The 26,542-nt window shown below is 47.1% G+C and overlaps 2 protein-coding genes across 4 annotated transcripts in view; one reads left to right on the top strand and one right to left on the bottom strand.

The window, feature by feature from the left end:
- The window catches only part of LOC308465328 (uncharacterized protein), a 44,398-nt gene extending 35,278 nt beyond the window's left edge, over positions 1-9,120 (top strand). The window contains 4 exon segments of the mRNA XM_080985198.1: positions 149-267; positions 5,354-5,386; positions 6,667-6,696; positions 8,330-9,120. Of these exon segments, the coding sequence (XP_080841324.1) occupies positions 149-267; positions 5,354-5,386; positions 6,667-6,696; positions 8,330-8,847 (700 nt within the window). The 3' untranslated portion in view covers positions 8,848-9,120.
- Positions 9,121-12,734: 3,614 nt separating this feature from the next.
- On the bottom strand, positions 12,735-24,285 carry LOC308469433 (zinc finger protein 202-like). Of its 3 annotated transcripts, XM_080991890.1 has the most exons (8): positions 23,843-24,285; positions 22,149-22,985; positions 20,595-20,718; positions 19,877-19,959; positions 18,323-18,449; positions 17,283-17,363; positions 14,708-15,577; positions 14,455-14,615 (listed from the first exon to the last, which is right to left on the bottom strand). In XM_080991890.1, the coding sequence occupies exons 2-8, from the start codon at positions 22,800-22,802 to the stop codon at positions 14,587-14,589; spliced, it is 1,968 nt and encodes a 655-aa protein (XP_080848016.1). In that variant the 5' UTR covers positions 22,803-22,985; positions 23,843-24,285; the 3' UTR covers positions 14,455-14,586. The 3 variants fall into 3 exon arrangements, with proteins under 3 accessions (XP_080848014.1, XP_080848015.1, XP_080848016.1); XM_080991888.1 differs by having other exon boundaries at positions 12,735-15,577; positions 23,843-24,279; XM_080991889.1 differs by lacking the exon at positions 17,283-17,363 and having other exon boundaries at positions 12,735-15,577; positions 23,843-24,280.
- Between the last annotated feature and the right edge of the window lie 2,257 nt (positions 24,286-26,542).

Raw genomic sequence — 26,542 nt, forward strand, 5'->3', positions numbered from 1 at the left:
TGGAGGTGGGTGTCAAGAGATGAAGCTGAATCCTGAAAATTACCTGGTGGGAAATGAACTTCAACTTTGTTCATGTTATTGAGATCTCCTGCAAGAATTAGGGAGATGGGGCCACAATGGGGCCATTCATTGTTTTTCTTTTCACCAGGTATGAGGAAAGAGAGAGTCCAGAGAAGCCACTGGCTTTCCCTCCAGAGCTGAGGAACAGGATCTTGGAATCCTGTGATTTAAATCACCTTGTGGAGGATAGAATGAATCTATGGGAAGGTAATGAAAAATGGCTGCCAGGATTTCACACTGGGAATTCTGTTACTTCAGAACTGAACATGTCATCCTCTTATTATTGCATGGAATTGAGCAATCAGAGGTAGCAGGGCAGCAGTTGAAGAAGGAGCCAAAAGGGTTTTCTTGTGTGTGTGTGTTTCTTTGTGGCTGATTAGCGGCGCGCGCAGTTTGATCCATCTTTTAGATTTAGGGGCGCTAGTCTCAAACGTTTGTTGGGGGAGACCTAGGTTTTTTTGTGGGGGGAGTTATTTGTCCTGTCTTCACGCTTTTTATGATGGAGGACCGCTGTAGCCACCCCAACGATGTTCTCAAGATGGAGGGGGAGGGAACAGCTGCAGTCGCCTGCGGTTCCTGCGCAATGTTTGCCATCTTGCCAAAGGTTGCAGGCAGCTTTACCTGCAGCAATTGCATGTTGATTGCCCTCTTAAAAGACAAAGTCCAGCAACTGGAGGAACGTGTAGCTACGCTCCAAAGAATTAGAGAGCTGGAGCTCTTCTTGGAAGCAACAGAGCACACCGTCTCCACCAGGGAGGAGACAGGGGACTCCCCTGAGAAGGAGGCTAGTTCATCAACACAGGAGCCAGATATATGGAGAAACGTGACTCAAAGAAGTAGGAGGCCCAGGGTTCGTTCTGATAGTTTAGAAATACACAATCGCTTTGAGGTCCTCTCCCCTAGCATGGAAGACGAAGAGCAGACTCCATTTGAGGATCTCTCCCTCATTTCAGTCGATCAGGTATATGAAGACGAGCAGCAAAGTCAGTCCTCAGGGAATGTGCAGGCGACCTTGGAACGGACAGCTCATGGAAGAACCCCGACCAAACCTAAGAGGAGGCGTGTAGTGGTGATAGGGGATTCCCTACTGAGGGGAACAGAAGCAGTGATCTGTGGGCCTGACAAGATGTCTCGGGAAGTGTGCTGTCTCCCCGGGGCTAAGATCCAAGATGTAACTGAACGACTGCAAGGAATCATAAAACCCACTGACAAATACCCCTTCCTCTTGGTTCATGTGGGAACCAATGACACTGCAAGCAATAGCCTCCAGAAGATCAAAAGAGACTACGAGGCTCTGGGCAGGAAATTGAAGCAATTAAATGCACAAATTGTCATCTCATCTGTCCTCCCAGTTGAACGACGTGGCCCAGGGAGAGAGGGGAAAATAGTGGAAGTGAACAGCTGGCTTCGCAAATGGTGTAAACAGGAACGGTTTGGATTCTTAGATCATGGACTGCAGTTTCTTGAAGATGGACTTCTGGCAAGCGATGGGCTGCACCTCACAACGGTTGGGAGAAATGTTTTTGCCAAAAATCTCAGAAACCTCATCAGGAGGGCTTTAAACTGACTAATGTGGGGGAGGGAGACAGTGCTCCTGAAGGTAGGAGTCTATCAATTGATGAAGATGATCATCCAAATGTCATAGACCAAATGGAGCAAACAGCACGCAGACCTAGTGGTGGGAGGAAAATCCGAACAGAAAAAATCCTTAAATAAGAGACATGGGGGAATGATTAATGGACTTCAATGTCTGTACACTAATGCGCAAAGCATGGGAAATAAACAAGATGAGCTTGAGCTCTTGGTACAGCAAACTAAATATGACATAATAGGCATCACTGAAACCTGGTGGGATAAGAATGTAATAATGGGGGGATACAATCTATTTCGGAGAAACAGACCAGACAAGAAAGGAGGGGGAGTGGCGTTATATGTCAGGGATGTGTATACCTGTGAAGAGATCCAAGATTTAGAACCTCAAAGCCAAAGTGAGAGCATTTGGGTCAAAATTAAGGGAGAGAAGAATAAGAGAGACCTCATTGTGGGAGTTTACTATAGATCCCCAAGCCAAACGGAGGACATAGATGATGCCTTCCTGGAACAGATGGCCAAGCATGCAAAAGGAAGGGAGATAGTAGTAATGGGGGACTTCAATTACCCAGATATTTGTTGGATGTCAAACTCAGCCAAGAGCATAAGGTCAAACAGATTCCTCACTGGCCTTGCAGACAACTTCATTGTCCAGAAAGTGGGAGAAGCAACAAGAGGAACAGCCATTTTAGATCTGGTCCTAACCAATGTTGATGACTTGGTTAGTGGGGTAGAAGTGGAAGGATCATTAGGCGCGAGTGATCATGCTCTTCTGAAGTTTACTATACAGCGGAAAGGAGCAGCCAAGCATACTAGGACTCAATTTCTTGACTTTAAGAAAGCCGACTTCATAAAACTTAGGGAAGTGCTGGGTGAGATCCCATGGACAGTAATACTAAAAGGAAAGGGAGTTCATGATGGCTGGGAGTTTGTTAAGAGGGAGATAGTAAAAGCACAATGTCAGGCAATACCAATGAGACGGAAACATGGAAGGTGCCTAAAGAAGCCAGGGTGGCTATCTAAAGAACTTTTAACTGAGTTAAGATTAAAAAAGGATGTGTACAAAAAATGGAAAAGGGGGGAAACCACCAAAGAGGAATTCAAACAAATAGCCAGCACGTGTAGACACAAAGTCAGAAAAGCTAAAGCACAGAATGAACTCAGGCTTGCTAGAGAGGTTAAAAGCAACAAAAAAGGCTTTTATGGGTATGTTCGTAGCAAAAGGAAGAACAAAGAAACAGTGGGGTCACTCAGAGGAGAAGATGGTGAAATGCAAACAGGGGACACAGAAAGGGCTGAACTCCTCAATGCCTTCTTTGCCTCAGTCTTCTCCGATAAAGAAAACAATGCCCGACCTGAAGAATTTGGAGCAAATGATTCAGCAAAGGAAACACAGCCCAGAATAACTAAGGAGATAGTACAAGAATACTTGGCTAGTTTAGATGTATTCAAGTCTCCAGGGCCAGATGAACTGCATCCAAGAGTATTAAAAGAACTGGCAGATGTGATCTCAGAACCACTGGCAGTCATCTTTGAGAATTCCTGGAGAACAGGCGAAGTCCCGGCAGACTGGAGGAGGGCAAATGTTGTCCCTATTTTCAAAAAGGGGAAAAGAGAGGACCCAAATAATTACCGCCCAGTCAGTCTGACATCAATACCAGGGAAGATTCTGGAGCAGATCATTAAGAAAACAGTCTGTGAGCACCTAGAAAGGAATGCTGTGATCACCAATAGTCAGCATGGATTTCTGAAAAATAAGTCATGTCAGACTAACCTGATCTCGTTTTTTGACAGAATTACAAGCCTGGTAGATGAAGGGAACTCAGTGGATATAGCCTACCTTGATTTCAGTAAGGCATTTGACAAGGTGCCCCATGATATTCTTGTAAAGAAGCTGGTAAAATGCGGTCTTGACTATGCTACCACTCAGTGGATTTGTAACTGGCTGACTGACCGAACCCAAAGGGTGCTCATCAATGGTTCCTCTTCATCCTGGAGAAGAGTGACTAGTGGGGTGCCACAGGGTTCTGTCTTGGGCCCAGTCTTATTCAACATCTTTATCAACGACTTGGATGATGGACTCAAGGGCATCCTGATCAAATTTGCAGATGACACCAAACTGGGAGGGGTGGCTAACACCCCAGAGGACAGGATCACACTTCAAAACGACCTTGACAGATTAGAAAACTGGGCCAAAACAAACAAGATGAATTTTAACAGGGAGAAATGTAAAGTATTGCACTTGGGCAAAAAAAAAGAGAGGCACAAATACAAGATGGGTGACACCTGGCTTGAGAGCAGTACATGTGAAAAGGATCTAGGAGTCTTGGTTGACCACAAACTTGACATGAGCCAACAGTGTGACGCGGCAGCTAAAAAAGCCAATGCAATTCTGGGCCTCATCAATAGGAGTATAGCATCTAGATCAAGGGAAGTAATAGTGCCACTGTATTCTGCTCTGGTCAGACCTCACCTGGAGTACTGTGTCCAGTTCTGGGCACCACAATTCAAGAAGGACACTGACAAACTGGAACGTGTCCAGAGGAGGGCAACCAAAATGGTCAAAGGCCTGGAAACGATGCCTTATGAGGAACGGCTAAGGGAGCTGGGCATGTTTAGCCTGGAGAAGAGGAGGTTAAGGGGTGATATGATAGCCATGTTCAAATATATAAAAGGATGTCACATAGAGGAGGGAGAAAGGTTGTTTTCTGCTGCTCCAGAGAAGCGGACACGGAGCAATGGATCCAAACTACAAGAAAGAAGATTCCACCTAAACATTAGGAAGAACTTCCTGACAGTAAGAGCTGTTCGACAGTGGAATCTGCTGCCAAGGAGTGTGGTGGAGTCTCCTTCTTTGGAGGTCTTTAAGCAGAGGCTTGACAACCATATGTCAGGAGTGCTCTGATGGTGTTTCCTGCTTGGCAGGGGGTTGGACTCGATGGCCCTTGTGGTCTCTTCCAACTCTATGATTCTATGATTCTATGATTCTATGATCCCAGGTTACCTTCCTTCTTGGTGCTCCAGCCTTCATTTCCTGTCCCCCAGAATGGCCCATGTATATTGTGACGCTGGGAAAGAAAGCCTGAACCAGAGTGTAGAGCAAAGTCAGGATTTTTTCCTCCCATGTGCTTCTGTTTACAATTCTACGGAACCTCCTTTTCCTTGTGGTTCCCTGTCTCCACAATCTGAGTTTGTCCTTTTGGAGGTTCTCCTGCTCTGAATGGAGTCAAAGGGCATTAAGAAGCCCCCAGTTCCCCCTCTGCCTCCTGCTCAGGCTTCTTTCTCAGCCGTGGAGCCAAGGCCTGAGCCGTCTCCCCCTCAGACGTCCCCCTGCAGCTGCCATATCTAGGGCTTCAGCCTTCAAGATCTCCTGAGAGTTCCCCCATTGAGAGTGGAAGCAAGAGCACATGAGCCTCAAAGGGCACAATTATGCTTGTGAAGAACCTTAAAGATTTGTAGAAGGTTTGTGAGGAAGGGTTTCCTTTTGCCTGAGAGCTCTGCCAGTCCTTCTACAGCAACCTTTGCTTCTACTTATGTTTCACAATTTTGGCTTTAATGATTCCCCCCACCATTCTCATTTAAAGCTTTAGTTATTTTCATAGCTTCTTCCTATGATTTTCTAGTTTTTGATTATTATTTGTACAATTTAATTAATATTTTATAATTGTACTTGAATTCACTTTATATCTTTTTGCTTCCTCAGATGCTGTGTTATTCAGAAAGCAGCTTCAGAAAGGTAAATTTACAGGGGAGGAACAACTTCTCAGGAGGGATAGGGACTGGTATTTCATGGGTGTTGAACCGTCTTTTCTGCAGACTTTGGGACCCCCATCAATGGTGTAACTCTGGGTAACAGTCCTTTATTGGCGTTTGGGTTCTTTGTCTGTCCCATGAATGAACTGGGAGGGAGGTTGAAGACTTGGATTGGGGTCAGAGCTTGTCCCTGCGAAGAACCTGCACACCAGTCGTCTGTTCCTTTCCTGCCTATAGACTATTATCCTGGTTTCCTTGTTAATTTTATAGATTTTGCTTTCTTTCATAAAATGTATATACTGCTTTGTGGTAGGGAAAAAGCCTCAGAGCCTTACAGTATCTTTAAAAAGCCTTTAAGGAGGATCCTGCAGGGTCAGTCCAATGTCCATCTTGTTGAGTTCTCATGTATAAGGAATCTCCCTTGCATTTTGTTATCCCTCCACATAATCTGAGAATGTTATTTTGGGGCTTCTCAAGATTTGCTTGGATTTCCCCCTCGTGAAGTGTGTTAAAAGGGGCACCCGCAAGCACCCAGTCCCTCCTCCACCTCCTGCCAGGCTGGTCTCCCAGCAGCAGAGCAAGGCCTGAGCCGCCTCTTCCTCAGAGTTTCAACCTCACCAGCCATTTCTCGTGCTTCAGCCATCCCCATCGCCTGAGAGTTCCCCCAGTTCTCAGGAGATAAGCCCCATTCCATGTGGGAGGACTTCCCATTGCACGAGTCCCTTGGAATTACATGGCAAAGCTCTGCCAATTCTTCCTCTGCAATTTGGTTTGTCAGCATACTTGGAAATTCCAGTTTCAACAGCTTTTCCCCACCAGTTTACTTGGGGCAGATGTTAAACCTTTCTTCATCCATCCAGTTCAGATCCCCATTTCATTTGTGGATTTGGAATGATTGCATTCCGCCATTTTCTAGTATGGTTTACCATTTCTGATTTTCCCATGAAATCATGGAATGGCAGAGTCTGAAAAAATCCCAAGGATTATCTAGTCCAGTCCCCTGCAATGCAGGAATCACAGCTAAACATGTTAGTTGTTTTAATTCCTTTGCCTAGTGATATTACATCCTCAAGAATAGTCTTTTGGAGAATATTTAACATCACTACTTAGGCCTACAGCTGTCATCTTTGCATGATTTAATATTTTGCCTGAAATAAGGAAACAACTGATGCTATGTTATAGTTATGTTTTGTAAAAAATATTTTTGTTTTGTTTTTAACTATTGCATTGTAGCCTGTTAAGCCTGTCTTCTTGCTTCCTCAGATGTTCAGTCATTCAGACATCTTCAGAGAGGTAAATTTCACATGGAGACCCCAATTCACAGGAGGGGGGACTAGTGTTTCATGGGGGTCAAGAGTCTCTTCTGTACAGCTTGACTCTCGCCCTGCTGTTTGTAGCACAAAGGCAGAGAGGGTGGACTTGAAGGTGCAGAAGGGGGGGAGAGAAACTGCCCAGAAGGATCAGATAAAAGAGGGAAGAGTTTCATCCCTGCCTAGAGAGAGTTGGGTTGCTTTTCCATGTGACCTTTTTCAGGACTGGTTGCCACATGTCCTCTTTTTCTCGGACAGGTCCTCTATTTTCATGATTAAAATTTCTCCCCTGGGTGGATTTTTTAAATTTTTAAATTTGGCAAAATGTCTCAAGTTGTTTGGTTTGGTTTACAGTATCCCATGAAAAAAATTCTAGTGCATTAGGCTCAGATCTAAGGCACCCAGCAAAGCTAGCCTAGAGCAGAGAATCGCAACAGAGCAGCATCTTAAGCTGGCCACATCCTGTATAAAACCCTTCTCTTGTGGCTGAACTAAAAGGACGCTGGCTCAGCTACAAGATCTTGGAGAAGGAATCTGGGAGGGCAAGAGTTAACACCCCCCTGCCCTTAAGGAAAGTCCATATGTACATGTTTAACAGTTTAATAAATTGTTCTGTGCACACTTGCATTCACAAAGATGTGAACATGAGCCCAAATACCCAAATGTGGCAAGCGAGGGAGCAATATGTATTATTATTATTATTATTATTATTATTATTTGGTTGTTGAAAGTTAAGAACATTGCTACTAGCAGTATATCACAGCCGTGAAAGCCTACATAGAGCAGGGGTATTTAAAATGAGTGTCGTCATAGCGATCCATGGTTAAGAGTAGAAGTTGGCAAATGTGTCCTCTTTTTTGCTCTTCAAAGTACGGCAACTCTACGCTTACCTATCATGACTGCCTTAGCCCCTGACTGGTAACTTTTTGAGTTATTCCTCCTTTCCAGCAGGGAATTAGTCTTATGGTATATATTAAATTCAAAAGTGATGCATGGAATAAGCAGTCCTTTGTTAAATTGTGGGCACGAGGGCCCAGAATGTGACCTCCGCAAAAGTGAGGGGACACTTATACAGTATGTGATTTTGTGTTGTATTTTTATGCTTTGAACCACCCTGAGACCTATGGATTAAGGGCAGTAGGCAAATGTCACTATATTATTATTATTATAACAGTGGGGTCCTCATCCCCCACCCCAACCAGAGGTCCCCAAAGGCCACTTCCCACAGAGATGGTCAGAGGAAAGCAGCTTCTCTCCTCTCCTGCCTCCTCCAATTCTCCTCTCTTTCCCCTTAGATAACACAGAAGAGATGAGTAAAAGGTTTCCTGGGTGGTTTTTCCTCTTAGAAAATGCCTGGTTTGAGAGGAGGGCAGGCACAATACACATCGGATATAAGAAAGTGAAGGAAACTGATTTAAAAACCATCACGGAATATATTTATTCTGAGGAGTCTGCAAGGAGGAGTCTCAGTCTAGCATGTGACACAAAGAAATCCCCTTGATCTGAAAGGAAATCTGGGTTTTTTGGTTGTTTTTTATTTATTTATCAGGATGTCCATTTCTGTCTCTCAGCTGACTCTGCCTAATCTTCCCTTTCCCTCATCTTCTCCCCAACAGCAAATGTCACTCTGGATCCAGACACAGCCCATCCTGAACTCATCCTGTCCGAGGATCGGAAAAGCCTGAGTAGGGGAGACAAACCTCAAGCCCTGCCCAACAATCCTCAGAGATTTAGCCACGAGATTAATGTGTTGGGAAGTCAGGAATTCACAGCAGGCAGACATTTCTGGGAAGTCACTGTGGAAAGTGGGGAATTGTGGGCTTTGGGGGTCGCCAGGAAGTCTGTGAGGAGAAAGGGCAGCTTTTCCATATTCCCCAAGGAGGGGATCTGGGCTGTGCGGAAGTTGGGAGGGAAGTACTTTGCCTGCACCTCCCCTTATTACTCTCTTCTGTCTCTGAGTGAGAAGCCCAGGAGGATCCGGGTGATTCTGGACTATGAAGGGAGACGTGTGTCTTTTTCGGACGCTGACTCAGGAGCCGAACTCTACACGTTCTCAGGAGCCTCGTTCTCTGCAGAGACCCTCCTCCCTTTCTTTTGTCTGAGGGGAAATAAAACCGACCTCAGTATCTCCTGAGGAGACTAAATCTGCCTCTCGGGCCCAGCAGGAGTTTCTCTCCAGACCAGAGTGACTGACATAAAAACCATTTACCCGCCAAGAGCAGGTTGGGCAGTTTTCCAAGGGCCCTTTGAGAGGATTCATTCCAGTCAATTCAGCAGAAATAAAAAAATAATTAAAAAATGGGTTGCTCTTGGTTTGCATTTTCTTTCCTTTTCCCAGAATTCCCTCTGCAGCTTCTTAGAGAGACAGTCACACTTTTAGGAGTCCTAATAAATTTTCTCACCTTCAGTCTTGTTTTCCATTTGAGTTGTCTGATTTGGCAGAGGATAAGACCCTTAATCCCACGGTTGTGCGTCTGAGCCTCACGTTGGGCAATTTTTTCCTGCACTGCAGGGGGTGATATTAGATGACCCTCAGGACCCCTCGCAACTCTGCAATTCTAGGGAACCTTCCTCTCCCCACAAGACTTTATGCAGCTGTGAAAATGCATATGTTGTTGGATTTATAGATGACTAAAAAATGAACCCCTTCACCCACATCAGACAGGATAGCTCCTTCCTCTGGAGACCTCAGATGGGAAGAAAAAGAAATTGAACTGGGAATCATCTTCAAATGCCCTCTGCAAATACAGCCTCGCCATCTCCACACGTTGTCAGAAGTAAACCTTATTGCATTGAGTGGGGCTTCTGCTCAGTTAAATGTGTTTTGAATGGATGCATTAACGTTCCTTATTTACAGGCTGGATTCTGTATATTAGGGGCATCAAATGGGGTGTCTTCTGGATAATGCTGGACTCCAGCTCCTCTCCTCATGCTCGTCCAGCATGGCCAGGGGACAGAGAGGATGGGAGCTGCAGTCTGGCAGCTTCCAGAAGGGGCTCCATGGCCTGTGCTGCCCCGTACATTACGCAGGGCACCTTCCCTGTGTTCCTGAGCCCCACTCCAAATACACAGTGCTCCCCCAAGGAGCGTCATTTCGGCACCAGGTGCATCTGATTTCTCTCCTTGGATACTAACAGCTGGAACAACACATGCCTGTGGAATTGACCCCTCTCAAAGATCAGGCAGGACTCACTCTGGCTCCACTATCAGGGCTACTGACCGGTGCAGCCTGCTCTCCTTTCCCTGCGTTTTCCATGGGGTGGTGACAGATGTTGGAATAAAGACACCCCCCCACCTGCCTGAGCGCCAACTCCCCTTGCTCCATCCCCTATATCAGGGGTAGCCAACTCCCAAGAGACTGCAATCTAATCACAGTAGGGTTCAGGGAGAAATTGTTGAGCTTTTTTTAGGGAGGAGGAAGCAGAAAGGGGAACAGCCACTGACAGATTGCTAAGGAAACAAACAGTCTCACTGAGTAAACTCCGTTCTGCAGATTGTGCAACAATAGAGGGTGGGACAAGGGGGCAGGGCAGGATTATATTTTACCAGCGTTAAGGAAAGGGACCCAGCAATCGACCGTGATCTACCAAAACATCCCGGGGATCTAGATCACGATCGACCTGTTGGACATCCCTACCCTATATGATGTTGGCAACGTTTGTGTGTCATCATAATTTCTCCTGCAAGTCTCTGGCCTCCCCCCCCCCCCTCGGAGGCTTCCAGCAACTGAGATTTAGAAGAAAAGGAGTTGGATTTGATACCCAACTTTATCACTACCCTAAGGAGTATCACTCTTGAGAGTCCCATGGACTGCAAGAAGATCCAACCTATCCATTCTTAAGGAAATCAGCCCTGAGCGCTCACTGGAAGGACAGATCGTGAAGCTGTGGCTCCAATACTTTGGCCAGCTCATGAGAAGAGAAGACTCAATGGAAAAGACCCTGGTGTTGGGAAAGATGGAGGGCACAAGGAGAAGGGGACGACAGAGGAAGAGATGGTTGGACAGTGTTCTCAAAGCTACCAGCATGAGTTTGACCAAACTGCGGGAGGCAGTGGAAGACAGGAGTGCCTGGCATGCTCTGGTCCATGGGGTCATGAAGAGTCCAACACGACTAAACGACTAAACAACAAAGGAGTCTCAAAGCGGCTAACAATCTCCTTCCCTCCCTCCCCCACAACAAACACTCTGTGAGGTGAGTGGGGCTGAGAGACTTCAAGGAAGTGTGACTGGCCCAAGGTCACCCAGCAGCTGCATGTGGAGGAGCAGGGAAGCGAACCTGGTTCACCAGATTACGAGTCCACTGCTCTTAACCACCACACCACCCTGGCTCTTCCTTCTGCCTCTGAACTGTGGAGGCAGAGCATAGCCATTTTACTGAAGAGCTAATAACAGCCTAGTGCTCCATCAATTTGTCCCCAGCTTGGTGGGTGGAACATGATACAGTGGTACCTCAGGTCACAGACGCTTCAGGTTACAGACTCTGCTAACCCAGAAATAGTACCTTGGGTTAAGAACTTTGCTTCAGGATGAGAACAGAAACTGTGGTGCGGCGGCAGTGGGAGGCCCCATTAGCTAAAGTGGTCTTCTGGTTAAGAACAGTTTCAGGTTAAGAACGGACCTCCAGGACGAATCAAGTTCCTAACCCGAGGTACCGCTGTAGTCTTAATCTAAGGGTCACCGGCCTGAGCACCATGTTGAGCAAAAGGTTGCTGCATTGCAGAGATCTGGACTGGATGACCCTTGTCCACTCCCATCATACCCCTACTTGAGGTCTAGCGCCGAGGGCCTTCTGGTGGTTCCCTCGCTGCGAGGTTACAGGGAACCAGGCAGAGGGCCTTCTTGGTAGTGGCACCTGCCCTGCGGAACGCCCTCCCAGCAGATGTAAAGGCAATAACTATTTTACTTTTAAAAGACTACTGAAGTTTAGGGAAGTTTTTAAAGTGTGACACTGTATTGTTTTTAATATTCGGTTGGAAGCCACCCAGAGTGGCTGTGGAAACCCAGATGGGCGGGGTATAAATAAATAATAATAATAATAATAATAATAATTATTATTATTATTATTATTATTATTACTGTGGTCCCTTCCAACTCTGCAATTCCATGATTTGAAGTTGGTTGCCATCTCTGCCTCCAGTGGCAGTGAGTTCCATAGTTCAGTTATGCGCTGCACAATGAAATGCTTTTATCTGTCCTGGATCTCCCAACGTTCAGCTTTCTTGGAGGGCCACGACTTATACTGCTGAGGATCTGCAATGTGGAGATAATGTGTCTCTGCCTCCATCGTGGGGACCACAGCAATGCGTGGGCAGATTGTTTGTCCCCTCCTGGGGCAGGAAGCCTCGACAGAGAACTTTCTTGAATTAACAACAATACAGTGGTGCCTCTGCTTACGAACGCTTCTGGTTACACACGCTTCAGGATACGAACTCTGCTAACCTGGAAGTACCTGCTCCTGATTGCGACCTTTGCCCCGGAATTTGAGCAGATATCGCACACCAGAGGCCCCATTAGCGAAAGCACACCTCAGGATAAGAACGGTTTCAGCTTAAGAACGGACCTCCAGAACAAATTAAGTTCATAACCAGAGGTACCACTGTAACTGGTTTCTTGAGACAGCCGGAAAACAAATCAGGAAGGAGCAGGCCTCTCAAACACAACACAACATCTCTCAGCTCCAGCCTCCCTGAACTGTGGGAACAGAAAGTCAATCTTGGAGATGCCATGCGTGTATGTATCATCTTGCTCTGCAGTGTCTACACTGCGTTGCTGTGGCTCTCCTGGATTTCAGACTGACACCTTTCCCAGTCCGAAATGGGCGATGCAAGGGATTGAACCTGGAAGCTTTTCCATGCCAAGCAGACGCTGTTCCCCTGAGCTGCTGCTCTTCCCCATTTTTGAAGTAATGCTCATGACCTTCTTGATACTATTTGTTTAACTTTCTGAAATCCCAGCTAATCTCTATGTTAAGTGAAAAGCAATTAATAAGGAGTCCGACAAGTTCATATCCAAAAGTGACACTCAGAACAAGACCCCATTTAGAGCCCCAGAGAGGAACATGAATGATACAGACCAGTCACGATGTTACAACCACAAAACCAAGATGGCGTCATAAGAGTTGAACAGAAAACGGTCTCTTCTTATCTTAAATGGTCTTCACGACAAGGCAATGCTGAAGGGGCATATTACAATATAACTGTTCTATTATTATAGTAAAAGGGGAGGTTTCTACACCAACCGGAAGGACATGCTTAAATGTTACAATGCAAATGGGCCTCTCGTTGGAATGTCTAGCTTGGGCAGATAGAGATAAGGAACAAGGAGTCATTGTAATACCAGGATGAGGGAGGTTGCAGGAAGGAGGAAGACGACCAAGACCTTACATGGTAATAGGAACTTATTATAACTTTCGATTTCTCAGAAATCAGGTGGTTTACAAGAAATCAAGTGACTTACAAGAGATCAGGTGGCATTCTATTCTGCAAATCTATAAAAGGGGGCGCACCCTGACTGGGGTGTGCAGATTGCAAACTTATTGCTCTGTACCTTTGTTTTGCATATGCACTTCAAATAAAATCCTGTTAATAACCTGCAAGGGCGTTTTGCCGCCTTGTGTGAATCTGTCCTTCAGGGACCCAAGAGCAGATGTTGGTGGTCCTTCATTCTAAATCCAGAGGCCCATCTAGTCCAGATTCCTCTTCTCCCAGTGCCCAGTCAGATGCCCCAGTGGGAAGCCCCCAAGAGGACCTGAGAGCAACACCCCTACTCTCCCCCACCCCGGAGATTCCCCACAACTGGAACTCAAAGGCACCTGGTGCCTCCGACAGTGGAGGCCCCACGTAGCCATTCCTGAATGTGTCTAGTCTTCTTTTAAAGCCAGCCAAGTTGAAGACCTTCCCTGCCCCTTATGTGAGAGAATTCCACTTTCTTTTGTCAGTCCAGAATGTACCACCATCTGGGACTAAATGGACCTTTGGCCTGATCCAGCAAGGATCTCCTTATTGTCCCTGCCAAGTATGCAAAAAGAGAGTGGAGTCCTATTTCTCCCATTTGTGGAGTTCACACTTCCACATCTGTACACTGTCACTGGGAGCTGTTGTTCTCATTGTGGGTCTGTAGCTGCCCTTGTGATGTGTCCCTGGCCTTAGTTGGGAACCATCAAAATGAGATACTTCATAATGGAGTCTAGAACATTTTGGGACTTAACGAATCAACTTGGGCTGGGGTCTTGCTTCTTTTTTAAAAAAGAATAGCTATTCATCCACAAAACAAAATCCATTTTGTTATCAATTGCAGTTGGTGCAACACAGACTCTTCAAAATAAACTTTCCTCCCACTCCATCCTTGAACCCCATTATTTTTCTACTCAGATCATATATATCTTCTAGAATAATACCTATGACATCAACTGTATCTCCTCCTTTAAAAAAAATCTTTTTCTGATAGCTGAAAACATCCAATTTCTATTATTAATCAATTATTACTTTAACCTTCCTGCTGAATCAATTTACTTATTTCAGCTTATTTTTGCTAGGTTTCTCTGTTGTCATCCGCCTATGTCTCGTGACATAGAAAAGGTTTGGCTTCCCCACTGCAAATCAGGATGTAACCAACACTTCTCCCTCTTCTTTCTGTGGAATGTGGCATTTTCAAGAATATTAGCTGGACGTATTCCCTAAATGAATTATTTGGTGTCTGATGAATGCCTTCTTCTGAATGAAGCTTTTCCCACACTCAGGACATTCATAAGGCTTCTCCTCCGCGTGGGTCCTTTGGTGTTTGATCAGCGTATCTCGCCGAGAAAAGTTCTTCCCGCACTCAGGGCATTCGTGAGGCTTCTCTCCTGTGTGAATCTTCTGGTGGTCAATCAACCTACAAGGATGATGGAAACTTTTCCCACACTCGGGGCATTCATAAGGCTTCTCCCCTGTGTGGGTTCTCTGGTGCTTGATCAGCGTATCCCGCCGGGAGAAGTTTTTCCCACACTCGGGACATTTGTGTGGTTTCTCCCCTGTGTGCGTCTTCTGGTGTTCAATTAAGTTGCACGGGTGGTTGAAGTTTCTCCCGCAATCGGGGCACTCGTACGGCTTCTCCCCTGTGTGGGTCCTCCGGTGATTGAGTAACGTATCTCTCCGGGAAAAGCTTTTCCCGCATTCCGGGCATTCGTGAGGTTTCTCTCCTGTGTGCGTCTTCTGGTGCCTCTTCAAATGGAGTTGCCACCGGAAGCCTTTCCCGCACTGGGAGCATTGATACGGCCTCTCTCCGGTGTGGATTCGCAGGTGACTCACCAAATTGGTCCTCTGGCTGAAGCTTTTCCCACAGTGGGAGCACTTGTGCGGTTTCTCCTGGGTGTGGATCCGTCGATGCCGCATCAGAGTCGCTCTGTAACTGAACCCCTTCCTGCACTCGGGACACTCGTATGGTTTCTCTTCCATGAGGCCGCTCTGATGGCTCACCCAGATCTCTCGCTGGGGAAAGGGCTTCTCGGCCTCAGACCATTCGCACAGTTCCTCTCCCATGTGCCTCCTCTGGTGTTCAGCCAGGGCGGATCCTCCCCGGAAGCTCTCCCCACGCACGGGGCATTCGTAAGGACCTTCTTCTGCATTTAGCGTACCCAGACCCAAACTGTGCTGGTTGTTCCTCCCGTGATATGAGGAGAAGAGCTTTTCCACTCCAAACTGTGTTGTGTTCTCGCTAACGGGAACTTCTGGGAGATTGCTGTATTCCTTTGTTTCCTGGTGTCCTTTGGACTCACGCTTTTGCTCTGCAATCTCAGCTAAACAAGGAACGTTCCCCTGGGACATTCCCTCTGGCACAGCTTCCCCTGGGTGGGAACTCTCCATCTTGATCTCTCTCCTTTTACCTGCAAGTGGTGGTGAAACGAAAAACATTTTTTTAAAAAATTATTGAAACTAGATGCCCAAGGGAAACCCACAAGCAGGATCTGAGCAGAAGAGCCTTCTCCCCTTCTAGAGTCTCCAGTCTGTTAAAGCCCTCCAGGTTTAATATTAATAATGGTCAAGATGGTACCAAGCAATCATATCTTGGGAAGGAGCCCCATAACTCGGGTGCCACCATGTAAAAGGCTCTGTCTCCAGTGGCAAAGCACATGCATTGCATGCAGAAGCACAACCCATAGGACCACTGGTCCATCGAGGTCAGTATTTCCTCCACTGACTGGCAGTGGCTCTGCAGGGTCTTCAGGCAAGGGCATTGCTAGCCATACCTGGAGATGTACTGGGAGCATGATGGGAGTTGCAGTCTTAAATGGACAGAGGGCACCAGGTGGGCAAGGCTGGAAGGGGCTGTTTCTATCTCAAATTCTTTGCCAGCAGGCTAAAAATAGATTAAGTTAAAATTAGCAAGCAGACTTTTAGGAGTTTTCTTCACGGAATCAAGTTGAGGAGACTAAATCAGAACTCCTGTGGATTTAGAGCAGCAGATTTCTTTTTTTCCAATTCAAAAATATCAAGGAAGCCTATGAATGAAAATGGTACCACTACATACTAGGTGTTTGTTTGTGTAAAAAGCTACTTAACAACTTCTGCCAACTAAGATCAGAACCAAGCAAATATCCCAGATGTTGGATCCATAGTCCCTGCTACCCTTTAACAAAAAATTAAGGGAGACCTGTTTTATTATCTGAATTACACCTTAGCACTCGCCCCTTTAATAAAACAGGACTTCAAATCCTTCATGGCTTCTTCATTGCTGAGTGACAAGTGACTGATCGCTAGAGCTCTCCTTATTCAGACTCCACAGCGACAGTCGCTGCTCTTTTAATTAGACATGGATTTAACATGCCCCAAACTTTTCTTCTTTTTTTGCAGAGAGAGGCAATACTAAGGATGACTGTCCTGTGAGCCCTAAACACCTCCTAGCCTAAGGTCTCCCAATGAATCTCACCTCTTCACAACCCCCTGACTCGGCCAAGTGAGCAAACATGGCTGTTTGTTCCACAAATAATTTTGGGGATGAACTTCTGCATTGTCAGGAAACTTAGGTGATCCACACTGAACAATGACAGTTATCAGGGGATCCTGATTATCACTGTCTACTCCCGCCACAGATTCCTGAAGGGAGTCTCTCTAACTTTGGGTTATAAGTATGGAAAAAGAGCTCTGCTGGAACAGGCCAAAGGCCCACGGAGTCCAACATGCTCTTCTTCCAGGGGCCGACAACACCCTCCCCACTTGTGATTCTCAGCAATGGGCATTCAGAGGCATCTCTCCCCCCCCACTCAAGAGCACAGGTGAGAAACAGGGTCATCCTCCATGAACTTGTCCTAAGGCCAGCCAAATTTGTGGCTACAGTTATCTTTTGTGGCAGCAAATCCCACTGTTTAACGATGCAGCCTGTGAAGAAGTCCTTTCTCATGTCAGTCCTGAATCTTTAAAGGTATTTTTTAGCCTGGGGGGGGGGGGAGCAGTCAGGGCAGGCATCGGCTGTGGCCCTTGCCATAGCACAGTGGCCCCCGGCAGCTGCCGAAGAAAGTCAGGTGCCATTAGCACGCAGAGCTCTTCTCAAACTGCAAGCGTCACCCAGCAGATTTCACCAGCCTCCTTTACCTGGCTCTGGTTCCTGCAAGAACATCTTTTCTCCTTTTTCCGATTGGAAGGAAAGGTCCAGTTTGGGAATCAGAAGCCCCTCTGGGGATGGGAAGAGAGAGAGAGAGAGAGAGAGAGAGAGAGAGAGAGAATTATTATTATTTGCAGAATCTGGATCCAAGTAATATTCCTGGAATTTAGTCTATTCTGGGCACTGGACACATTCCTTTTTGACATTTTCATCCCCCTTCTTAAAAAAAAACAAAAGCAAGAGGTAAATATGAAAAAACCACAGAAAATTAAAGAGTTATATACTGCTGTGCTATAACTCGTATTTATTTCTTTGTTGGTTGACATGCAGAACGGGGCTTACAAAGTAGTGGTATTTATTTTGGTTTGTGGTTTTCAATGGGTAGAGACTTATGAACTAAGTTGCTGCATTTTTATCTCCTTATATAAGAATTAAAAAGAAAAATAAACAGATTGTTTTCGTAAACAGTATTCCAGCAGAGTGCATTTAAATCATTCAGTACACACAGATGTACATGCGTGGATACATACATTCACCCAAAGGACACATTTTTATTGTTTATGGGACACAACCTAGCCAAAATTAAGCACCTTTTAAATCCCACTCTGCACTCCCAAACTATGTTTATTGGGCAGTAAGACTCACTGAACACACAAGACTTGCCTCTGAGTAAACATGCTTGAATCGTATCTAATGGGCCCTGGTAGAGTTGAGTATGAAAAGAAAGTGCTGCAGTTTCTCCAGTGGGGCTGACCCCTTGGAAACACGCTTAGCATTGCAGCCTGAAATGTTTTTGGGGTTTGCTGCCACTTACCTGGGAGTAAGCCCCCCCCGGGACTTACTTCTGAGTAGACCTAGTTAGGACTGAAGCCCTAGGCCAGCTGTGGGGAACCTTTAACCCTCAGATGTTGCTGAACTACAAATCCCATCATCCTTGGCCATCGGCCACGCTTGCTGGGGCTGATGGGAGATGTGGCTCAGCCCCACCTGGAGGACCATAGATTATCTCCTCTAAAACGCTATTCCTTACCCAGAGAGCCCACAATGCCACAGTTCTCCTCTTTGACTTGCCAGAACATCGTCCTCTGGCCTGGCTGTGTCAGGGATGCCTCCTCCTTGCAGAAAGGCTCCTCCTTCTCCTTGGCGCTCGCTGGGCCCTGAAACAGCCAAACATCCCCCACTCAGGTTCTGCTGTTCCAGAAAACGCCATTTAAAGATGGAGGCCCAAGATCCCACACACACTCCCACTCCCGATTTCACAATGCCAAGCCATGTAAAATAGCAGCCCCAGTCCCATCCCTAAGCAGCTACTGAGAGGCAGTGTGGTGTAGTGGTTAGAGTTAGAGTGTGGGACCAGGACCTGGGAGACCAGGGTTCAAATCCCCACTCAGGCATGAAGCTCACTGGTGACCCTGAGCCAGTCATGGGCTCTGCCTAGCCCACCTCACAGGGTGGTTGTTCTGGGGATTGTAAGAGAAAGGGGAGAACCTGGAGCTCCTTGGCGTAAAGGTGGGATATAAAGCACTCCATTGTGGGCCCCATTTTATGGAACTCCCTTCCAGGTTGCGTTCAGACAGACGCTTCTCCCTGTTGAACTTACTGAAGACATTATTATTATTATTATTATTATTATTATTATTCTAGCAGGCTTATTTTATAATTTCCACTCTTTTTCATTGTACTGTATGGAATATGTCAGGGAACTGCCATTAGTGCCGGAGGGAGAGAGCAAAATCCAGAGGGATTCCGGAGAGCGTACCGGGAGTGGGAGAGGCAGCCCATCTTCTGGGGAAGAGAATCAGCGTAGCACCAGTGGAGAAGGGGGGCAGATGGGGGAAGCGGCGAGGCGGTCCCATGACTCCTTGCCGGGGACCAGCGGGGAGAGTAGAGGTCCTCCGCTGCCTACGCCCTCCTTGCGCAGAAGGCTTTCGCGCAGAGAGAGTAGGAGGAGACTAGGCGTCAAAGAGCTTCTTTGCTGGAAGAAGTTTAAGAAACGCCCACTGGCGGATTCTGCCAGCGATTGAGACAGCCACGGGTGAGTGGCTGTCCGGACAGAAAAGGTTCACTCAGGCAATCCAGCCAGGTGTTTGCACCGGCTTACGCACGAGCAACCCCTAGAACCATTACAGAATACTTTGCACACTGCTTAGAAGCAATGGCAATCAAGCGGTATAGAAATGGTTGAGACAAATTAAACTGGGCTGGGAAGTTCCCCAGTGATGTGGCAAATGCGCTCTAAACATGGATTTGGATTTGATATCCCGCTTTATCACACTACCTGAAGGAGTCTCAAAGTGGCTAACATTCTCCTTTACCTTCCTCCCCCACAACAAACACTCTGTGAGGTGAGAGGGGCTGAGAGACTTCAGAGAAGTGTGACTAGCCCAAGGTCACCCAGCAGCTGCATGTGGAGGAGGGGAGATGCGAACCCGGTTCCCCAGATTACAAGACTACCGCTCTTAACCACTACACCACACTGGCTCTCACACATTCTCAGGTGTGCTCTGATCCTTAGCTCATCGTTTACATTCACCCTGCTCAAGGGAACACCCCAGGCCTGCCGCTAAGAGAGATGTCCACTTACCTCAGTCAGCCAAGCTTCGGCCACTTCCAGTCCCTCAGGAGGAAGCAAGGAACAGGGGTGAATTGGGAGCGTCGTTCCGTTGGCTGTGAGGGACAGAAGAGAGGAAGACGATTGGCTCAGGGACAGGGCACAAGCATTGCATGAATATCCCGCTCTCCATGCCTGAGACCTCCAGTTAAAAAGCAGTTAGGAAACAGATGATGGCAAAAGTCCTCTGCTGCAAGACCCCCTGAGAGATGCCACCAGTCAAGACTGGGTGTTGGCCAGGTCCTTTGCGGACTTATTTTCTGGCTTCTGGGGTGCTTCAAGCAGGAGCAGATACACATCTTGGGTGGCATTCAATGAAATGTACGCCAACTCAAGGTTTAGAACTAGCACAAGGAGACTTCCTCCCCTTCCTGCCCACCCAGATCTGCTAGGGAAGGTCAGGGGGAAACCCCAGAACAGATTTGGGGAGAGGAGAGGGGGAGAACGTTCCGCCACACAAGGAAGGCTCTTCAGAGTCTCAGGAAAGCAGGATTTCCATCCCATTCAAGTGCCAAGTTGACAGAAACAACGCACAGAGGGAGGTGTTCTGAGAATCCGATATGCAATTAGGACATTCCCTCACCCTGGAGAATCCTCCAAAATCTTGAACCTGCTTACAGGTCCTCTGGAAGACCTCCTTCCAATGCCTGCTGGAGTTTTACCCAGTAAACGTTTAAAAATAAAGCCTTACCTGGCAAAATCATGTCCTCATCACATTTCAGTGCTGTGGTGTCCATGTAACTTTGTCTCTGGGAGTTGTCTGGTGAAGCCTCATCTGTCTCAAGGGGCCTGGTGGCTGTCCCCTGAGACGGCATCTGAAACACAGGGAGGAAGTCAATGCTGCCCTAAGCCAAAGTCCCTGAGCCACATACTAGTTCCCCTAGCGTAATGGCTTGTGCAAAAGACAGTGCAGAAAATTGACATGTTTGTGGGGGCAAACGTCTGCCAGCACTGATCACCCTGCTAGCGAGATTCCCACAGGCTGCCAGTCAGATCCTGGGCCAAGTTCAAGGTCCCATATCCCCCAAAACCAGGTGATTTGAGAGAGGGGCTTATGCCTTACACACCACGAGATCCCTGCAGTCTGTGGGAGTGTCTCTCCTGCACACCCCAAAAATCTCAGAAGCCTTTTTGCACAGTGACTCTGAGCAGGGCCTTGAGAGTGGCTGCCCCTCTTGTCTGGAATATCAGTCCTGTCAAGATGTGAAAGGCGCCCACTCTCCGTACTTTCTGGAGACATTTTTGCTCCAACAGGCTGGAGGAATAGCTTTTTACCACAAGGGCCCACTTGGGATGGTTTTTAATGTGTTTGCTGTCATTTAAAACTGTTTTCAATTGCGTGTCAATTGCCTTGAAATGGTGGTTTAGTGAGGCAATTAACAAACCGATGGTAATAATAACGATGGTTCCCTTGGCAGATTCCTGCAGCCCACATACTTCCAGTGGCTCCCAAACTTTTGGGGGGCCATCGCCCCTTTCGGTTCTATAAATGCAACCCCTGCGCCCCCTACCCTACCCTATAAAAAGCATTATTCAGAACAGCGGTTTGTACAGCCCACTACAGAAGGTAACAGCATAATATAGTGGTACCTCGGGTTACAGACACTTCAGGTTGCAGACGCTTCAGGTTACAGACTCCGCTAACCCAGAAATATTACCTCGGGTTAAGAACTTTGATTCAGGATGAGAACAGAAATCGTGCTCCAGCAGCACGGCGGCAGCAGGAGGCCCCATTAGCTAAAGTGGTGCTTCAGGTTAAGAACAATTTCAGGTTAAGAACGGACCTCCGGAACGAATTAAGTTCTTAACCCGAGGTACCACTGCAAAATCCAAAAAGTTCATGATTAATTGCACATTTATTCAGCATCCAGTTGAAACTATTTTAATTTAATGAGTGCAACAAAACTGATGAACTTGTTCCAGTGATGCCAGCTTTTCCAAGTCTGGTAGTCATTTCCATCGCCAGCTCCCCACTGCCCCCCCCATGTAATGCCCCCTCCCCTTTCCCAGGGGGCAGTACTGCCCACTTTGAGAAGCACTGCTTTAAACACTAGCATGAACACCTTAAATTGAGTGCAGAAACAACCTGGCAGCCAAGGCAGCTGTTTTAGGGGTTCTGTGAGTACCAGCGGCAACCCTACCCAGGGATCCAGCCGCTAGTGGTCTCCGAGGGCAGCCCCATGCACAGCACACGGCAACTACCCAACCTGGAAGTGCCTGGAGAAATTGGATTAAGCGCTCTGACCTGCCACTTCCACGTCTCAGCTTTCAGGAAATCCTCCGTCAGGGCCACGGCTTGGGCGCAGCTCCCTGGCCCCTCTTCCCTGACCCAGCCCTGCAGCTCGTGAGGAAGGATGGCCAGGAACTGCTCCAGGATCAGCAGGTCCATGATCTGCTCCTTGCTGCGTCTCTTCGGCTTCAGCCACCGGTGGCACAGCTCCCGCAGCTGCCTATAAACCCTCTGGGGGTCTCCGGCCTTCTGGTAGCAGAACTGCCTGAAGTCCCGGCGCTGTGCCTCCATCCTCACAGCATCCTCCCGCAAGACAGCGGCCTTCACTTTCCCATAATCTTCCCTGTCAGCGGCTTCCAGTCTACCCAAAGCCTGTTCAGCAGAGCTGCTCAGCGCAGGCCGGAGCCGGCCCACCCATTCTCCTCTGGGCCATTGGCAGGCTTCGGCGATTTGCTCGAAAGAGGAGAGGAAAGCTCGGACGTTGTCCCGTTGTGTGTCTTCCAGAGGAACTGGGTTGCCCCACACCCTCAAGAACTCCTCAGGACGGTGCAACCCCTTCCGCTCTTCTTTGCCTGACCACTCTAGATTCCCCTTCACGCCTTCGGGTAGGTCCCCTCCTGCTTCCGGTCTCCCTTCTAGTTCTGGACTTGCAGGGTTTGGTTGCTCCATTTTCAGCTCCAGAGCAAGCAGAGGTGACCATCCAAGTTTGGGGTGATCCCTGGTCTAAGCCGATTGACTTGACCCTCTGGTTTTGTAGACAGGATGGGCCCGGCTTGGGGATCACAGGCAGCTGTGTCCTCAGGGGCCGATCACAGCCTGGGTGCCCTGATTTGCATGATGGGGAAGCTCTTCCTACAAGAAAAACGAAAAGCGACTCATACACAACTGCACCTTGCTACGTGGCAATCTTATTTATTTATATTATACGGCGAGGATTGCTTGGATTGGAGATGAGTTAAGGAAGTTCAAAGAACGACGTTTGTGTCTCCCTCATGCCTCCAGCATTAGTGTTATCAAAGCTAATAACGACAACCTACATCTTATACCCCTTTTAAATGTTTTTGTGGGAGGGGTGGGGAGAGGGGAGGTATTGGTTTGGAGTGGGGTTCTAGTTTTTATCGTTTATTTTGTGCTACTATATTGTATTTTTATGTCGTGAACTGCTCTGAGATCGGCAGATGAAAGGAGCCATACAAATTTTTAATAATAATAATAATAGCAACAGAAGTAAAAAATAAAAATAATAGCGGCAACAGCTTGGTTTGGACAGACAGAGGCAGATGTTGGCCTTTCAAATTTCAGCAGCACTCTTTGCGAGGCCAAAATTCAGCACACCCCCTGCGCCTCTGCGATCCTATGACTCTACATGAGGCAGATTTCCACGTTCCCATAAAACGTGCGGCTTGCTCAAATCTGCCTGGAAGCGACACTTCTCTGATCTGTGGGGATATTGTTCCTTTAAGGTCCCAGATTATCTGCCCTTCTTCCAAGGAAGGGGACCCCCATGCTGTCAAAGACCTGGACACCCCCCTCGCTGGTTTTTTTTTGGGGGGGGGTGTCGTGGTGGGATGCAGGCTTCTGCCACTCACCCTCCTCTGATGTCTCCATTTCCTGGATCTCCATCTTTCTTTTGCACAAAGACCTTTTTTGGGGAGGAGAAAAAAAAAAAATATATATATATATATACATATATATATAGACAGACTTACCTCTCCCGCAGCCATTCAGAAGCAAAAATCCCTGCAAGAAGAGGAAGCGGTCTTTCTTTGTGGGGGGAGGGAATCCCCACTGACACCCCCACCCGCTTCTCGCGTTTCTGCATTGCTCCCTGGAAGCCCAGATTTTAACCCTTTCGAGTGTTTCAGGAAAAACAAACCCCCCGGAAACAGCGGCCGCGCGAGGGGAGCAACGAAGGGTCCCGCCAGACTCTGCATTTCTCCCTCCACTCTGCCACCCTCTTCCCACAATTTTTCCGGACACGAAGGGGAAAAGAAAATGTCCTCCTCCCCATCCCGCGGCTTCATTTATTTGTGTCAGTCTGCTGCAAAAGGGCACAGGAGCAGAGGCAGGGGTGGAAGTTGGCAAACCCCGAGACCATGTTTGCCAGGGTGAAGTCTTTTTCTAGTGGTTTTATCTGTCTTTTTTAAAAATCGTTTTTCTTGTTGTTTTTTTAAGGTGCCGTTTGAGTCAAGCGCTGCAAAGGGCACAGGAGCAGAGGGGAAAGTTAGCAGCTCCTAGCGTCCTCTTTGCTACACAGAAAGCAGATTAGAGTCTGTCCATGGCAGGGACAGAACTGCTCCTGGTTTGGTTTGGTTTTTAATTGACTTGGGAGGTTTTAAAATTAAGATCGGGATGTTAATTAGTTCAAACTATTACCCCCCTCCCAAAAAAATACCACCACTTAACACCAGCAAAAAACAAAAAAATCAATAATCCAAGGTCAGCTGATGTACTTTGTTTTTAAATAAATAAATAATTTTTAAAATAAAAATTGTTGAAAGCAACTGTAAAACAGACAAATTCATTTTTATTGATTTAGCTTGTGAATTCATTACCAACAAATATTCTCTAGCTGACAAACACAGTGAAACAGACAAAATCAAGACCAACAAAGGTCCGTATAGTTAAAGTTATGGTTTTCCCAGTAGTGATGTATGGAAGTGAGAGCTGGACCATAAAGAAGGCTGATCGCCGAAGAATTGATGCTTTTGAATTATGGTGCTGGAGGAGACTCTTGAGAGTCCCATGGACTGCAAGAAGATCAAACGTATCCATTCTTAAGGAAATCAGCCCTGCGTGCTCACTGGAAGGACAGATCCTGACGCTGAGGCTCCAATACTTTGGCCACCTCATGAGAAGAGAAGACTCCCTGGAAAAGACCCTGATGTTGGGAAAGATGGAGGGCACAAAGAGAAGGGGACGACAGAGGATGAGATGGTTGGATAGTGTTATTGAAGTTAACAGCATGAGTTTGACCAAACTGCGGGAGGCAGTGGAAGACAAAGTCTTGCAATAATAAAATCTAGTGATGAGCCAGTGTGGTGTAGTGGTTAAGAGCGGTGGACTTGTAATCTGGTAAACCAGGTTCGCTTCCCCGCTCCTCCACATGCAGCTGCTGGGTGACCTTGGGCCAGTCACACTTCTCTGAAGTCTCTCAGCACCACTCACACCACACAGAGTGTTTGTTGTGGGGGAGGAAGGGAAAGGAGAATGTTAGCCGCTTTGAGACTCCTTCGGGTAGTGATAAAGCGGGATATCAAATCCAAACTTTTCTTCTTCTCTCCCGGCAACAATGGTGCACCCTTTTCCCTCTGAGGACTGGCTTGGGAGTGCTAATCCCTGCATCCCCAGCTCCTGACAACATTTCCACTGGGCAGACTGCCCTCCTAGACCACGGGGGGGGGAGGGCTCCACGGGGGGAGTCCATTCGACTGCCGAAATGTTCAGAAACCAAGGCACAGCTTCTGATTAGTTTCCAATTGTGCAGGCGCACTGGAAACAATAGCGGAAACCACGCCGGACGTTCGGCTTCCAAAAAAAGTTTGAAAACCGGAACACTTACTTCCAGTTTTCGATTGTTCGGGGGCCGGAATGTTTGACTCCCAAGGCATTCGTGTGTGTATATATAGTTTTATAAGGCTGCTGGGAATTGTAGCTCTGAAGAATAAACTATCGTTTATTCTTTTTTTGGAGGGATGTTTTAAATGTACGCTGTTGTAAAGAGCCACAGTATGCATCTTGTAATTCAAAAAACAAAGCAATCCCTCTCAGGCTCCGCCCATCAACAAGGGGAGGAGCCTACAGTCACATGAGCAGGAAAGCAAATCTTACTTAGCTCCTGTCCTCATACAGTGTGGAAATAAAGCATGTGAAGGCCGTCTCTCACCGCACAAACCTGATGCCAAGCTCCCCAGCATGCTGAGAGGAAGGTGACTGACTTGTGGCAAGGCAAGGGTGAGTACGTATTGCGACAAGCTATAGCTTCGAAACAGAACCCCATTTTTTAGAGTTTGGGCAAATGGCATCATGGCTTAATAAGCCGGGATGTGAAGGAGACTTTTGTGCGCAGACACAGGCCCTTAAAGCAAGCGAGCCAAGCGGGGAGTCTTCACCAGGTTCCCGTTTACATAGAAACCAGGAAGCTGTGGTTAAAATGGCTCTGCAGCAGTTGGAAATAAATAACAAAACTTCAGTTAAAAACCACTGGTATACTCACACACACGTGTGTGAGTCATAGCCATGGAGGAGAAGGAAGATCTAAATCATCCTGTTGTGGCAAGACCACCTGGAAGAATTTTACCCTCATGATTTCTATATAATCATATATCCATATATAACCATATATCCTAGAGATGATTTTTATGTACCCATGTATCCTGTTGTTGTTGTTGTTTAGTTGTGTCCGACTC

Source organism: Podarcis pityusensis (assembly GCF_964106645.2).
Source record: "Podarcis pityusensis genome assembly, chromosome: 2".
Taxonomy (NCBI): Eukaryota; Metazoa; Chordata; class Lepidosauria; order Squamata; family Lacertidae; genus Podarcis; species Podarcis pityusensis.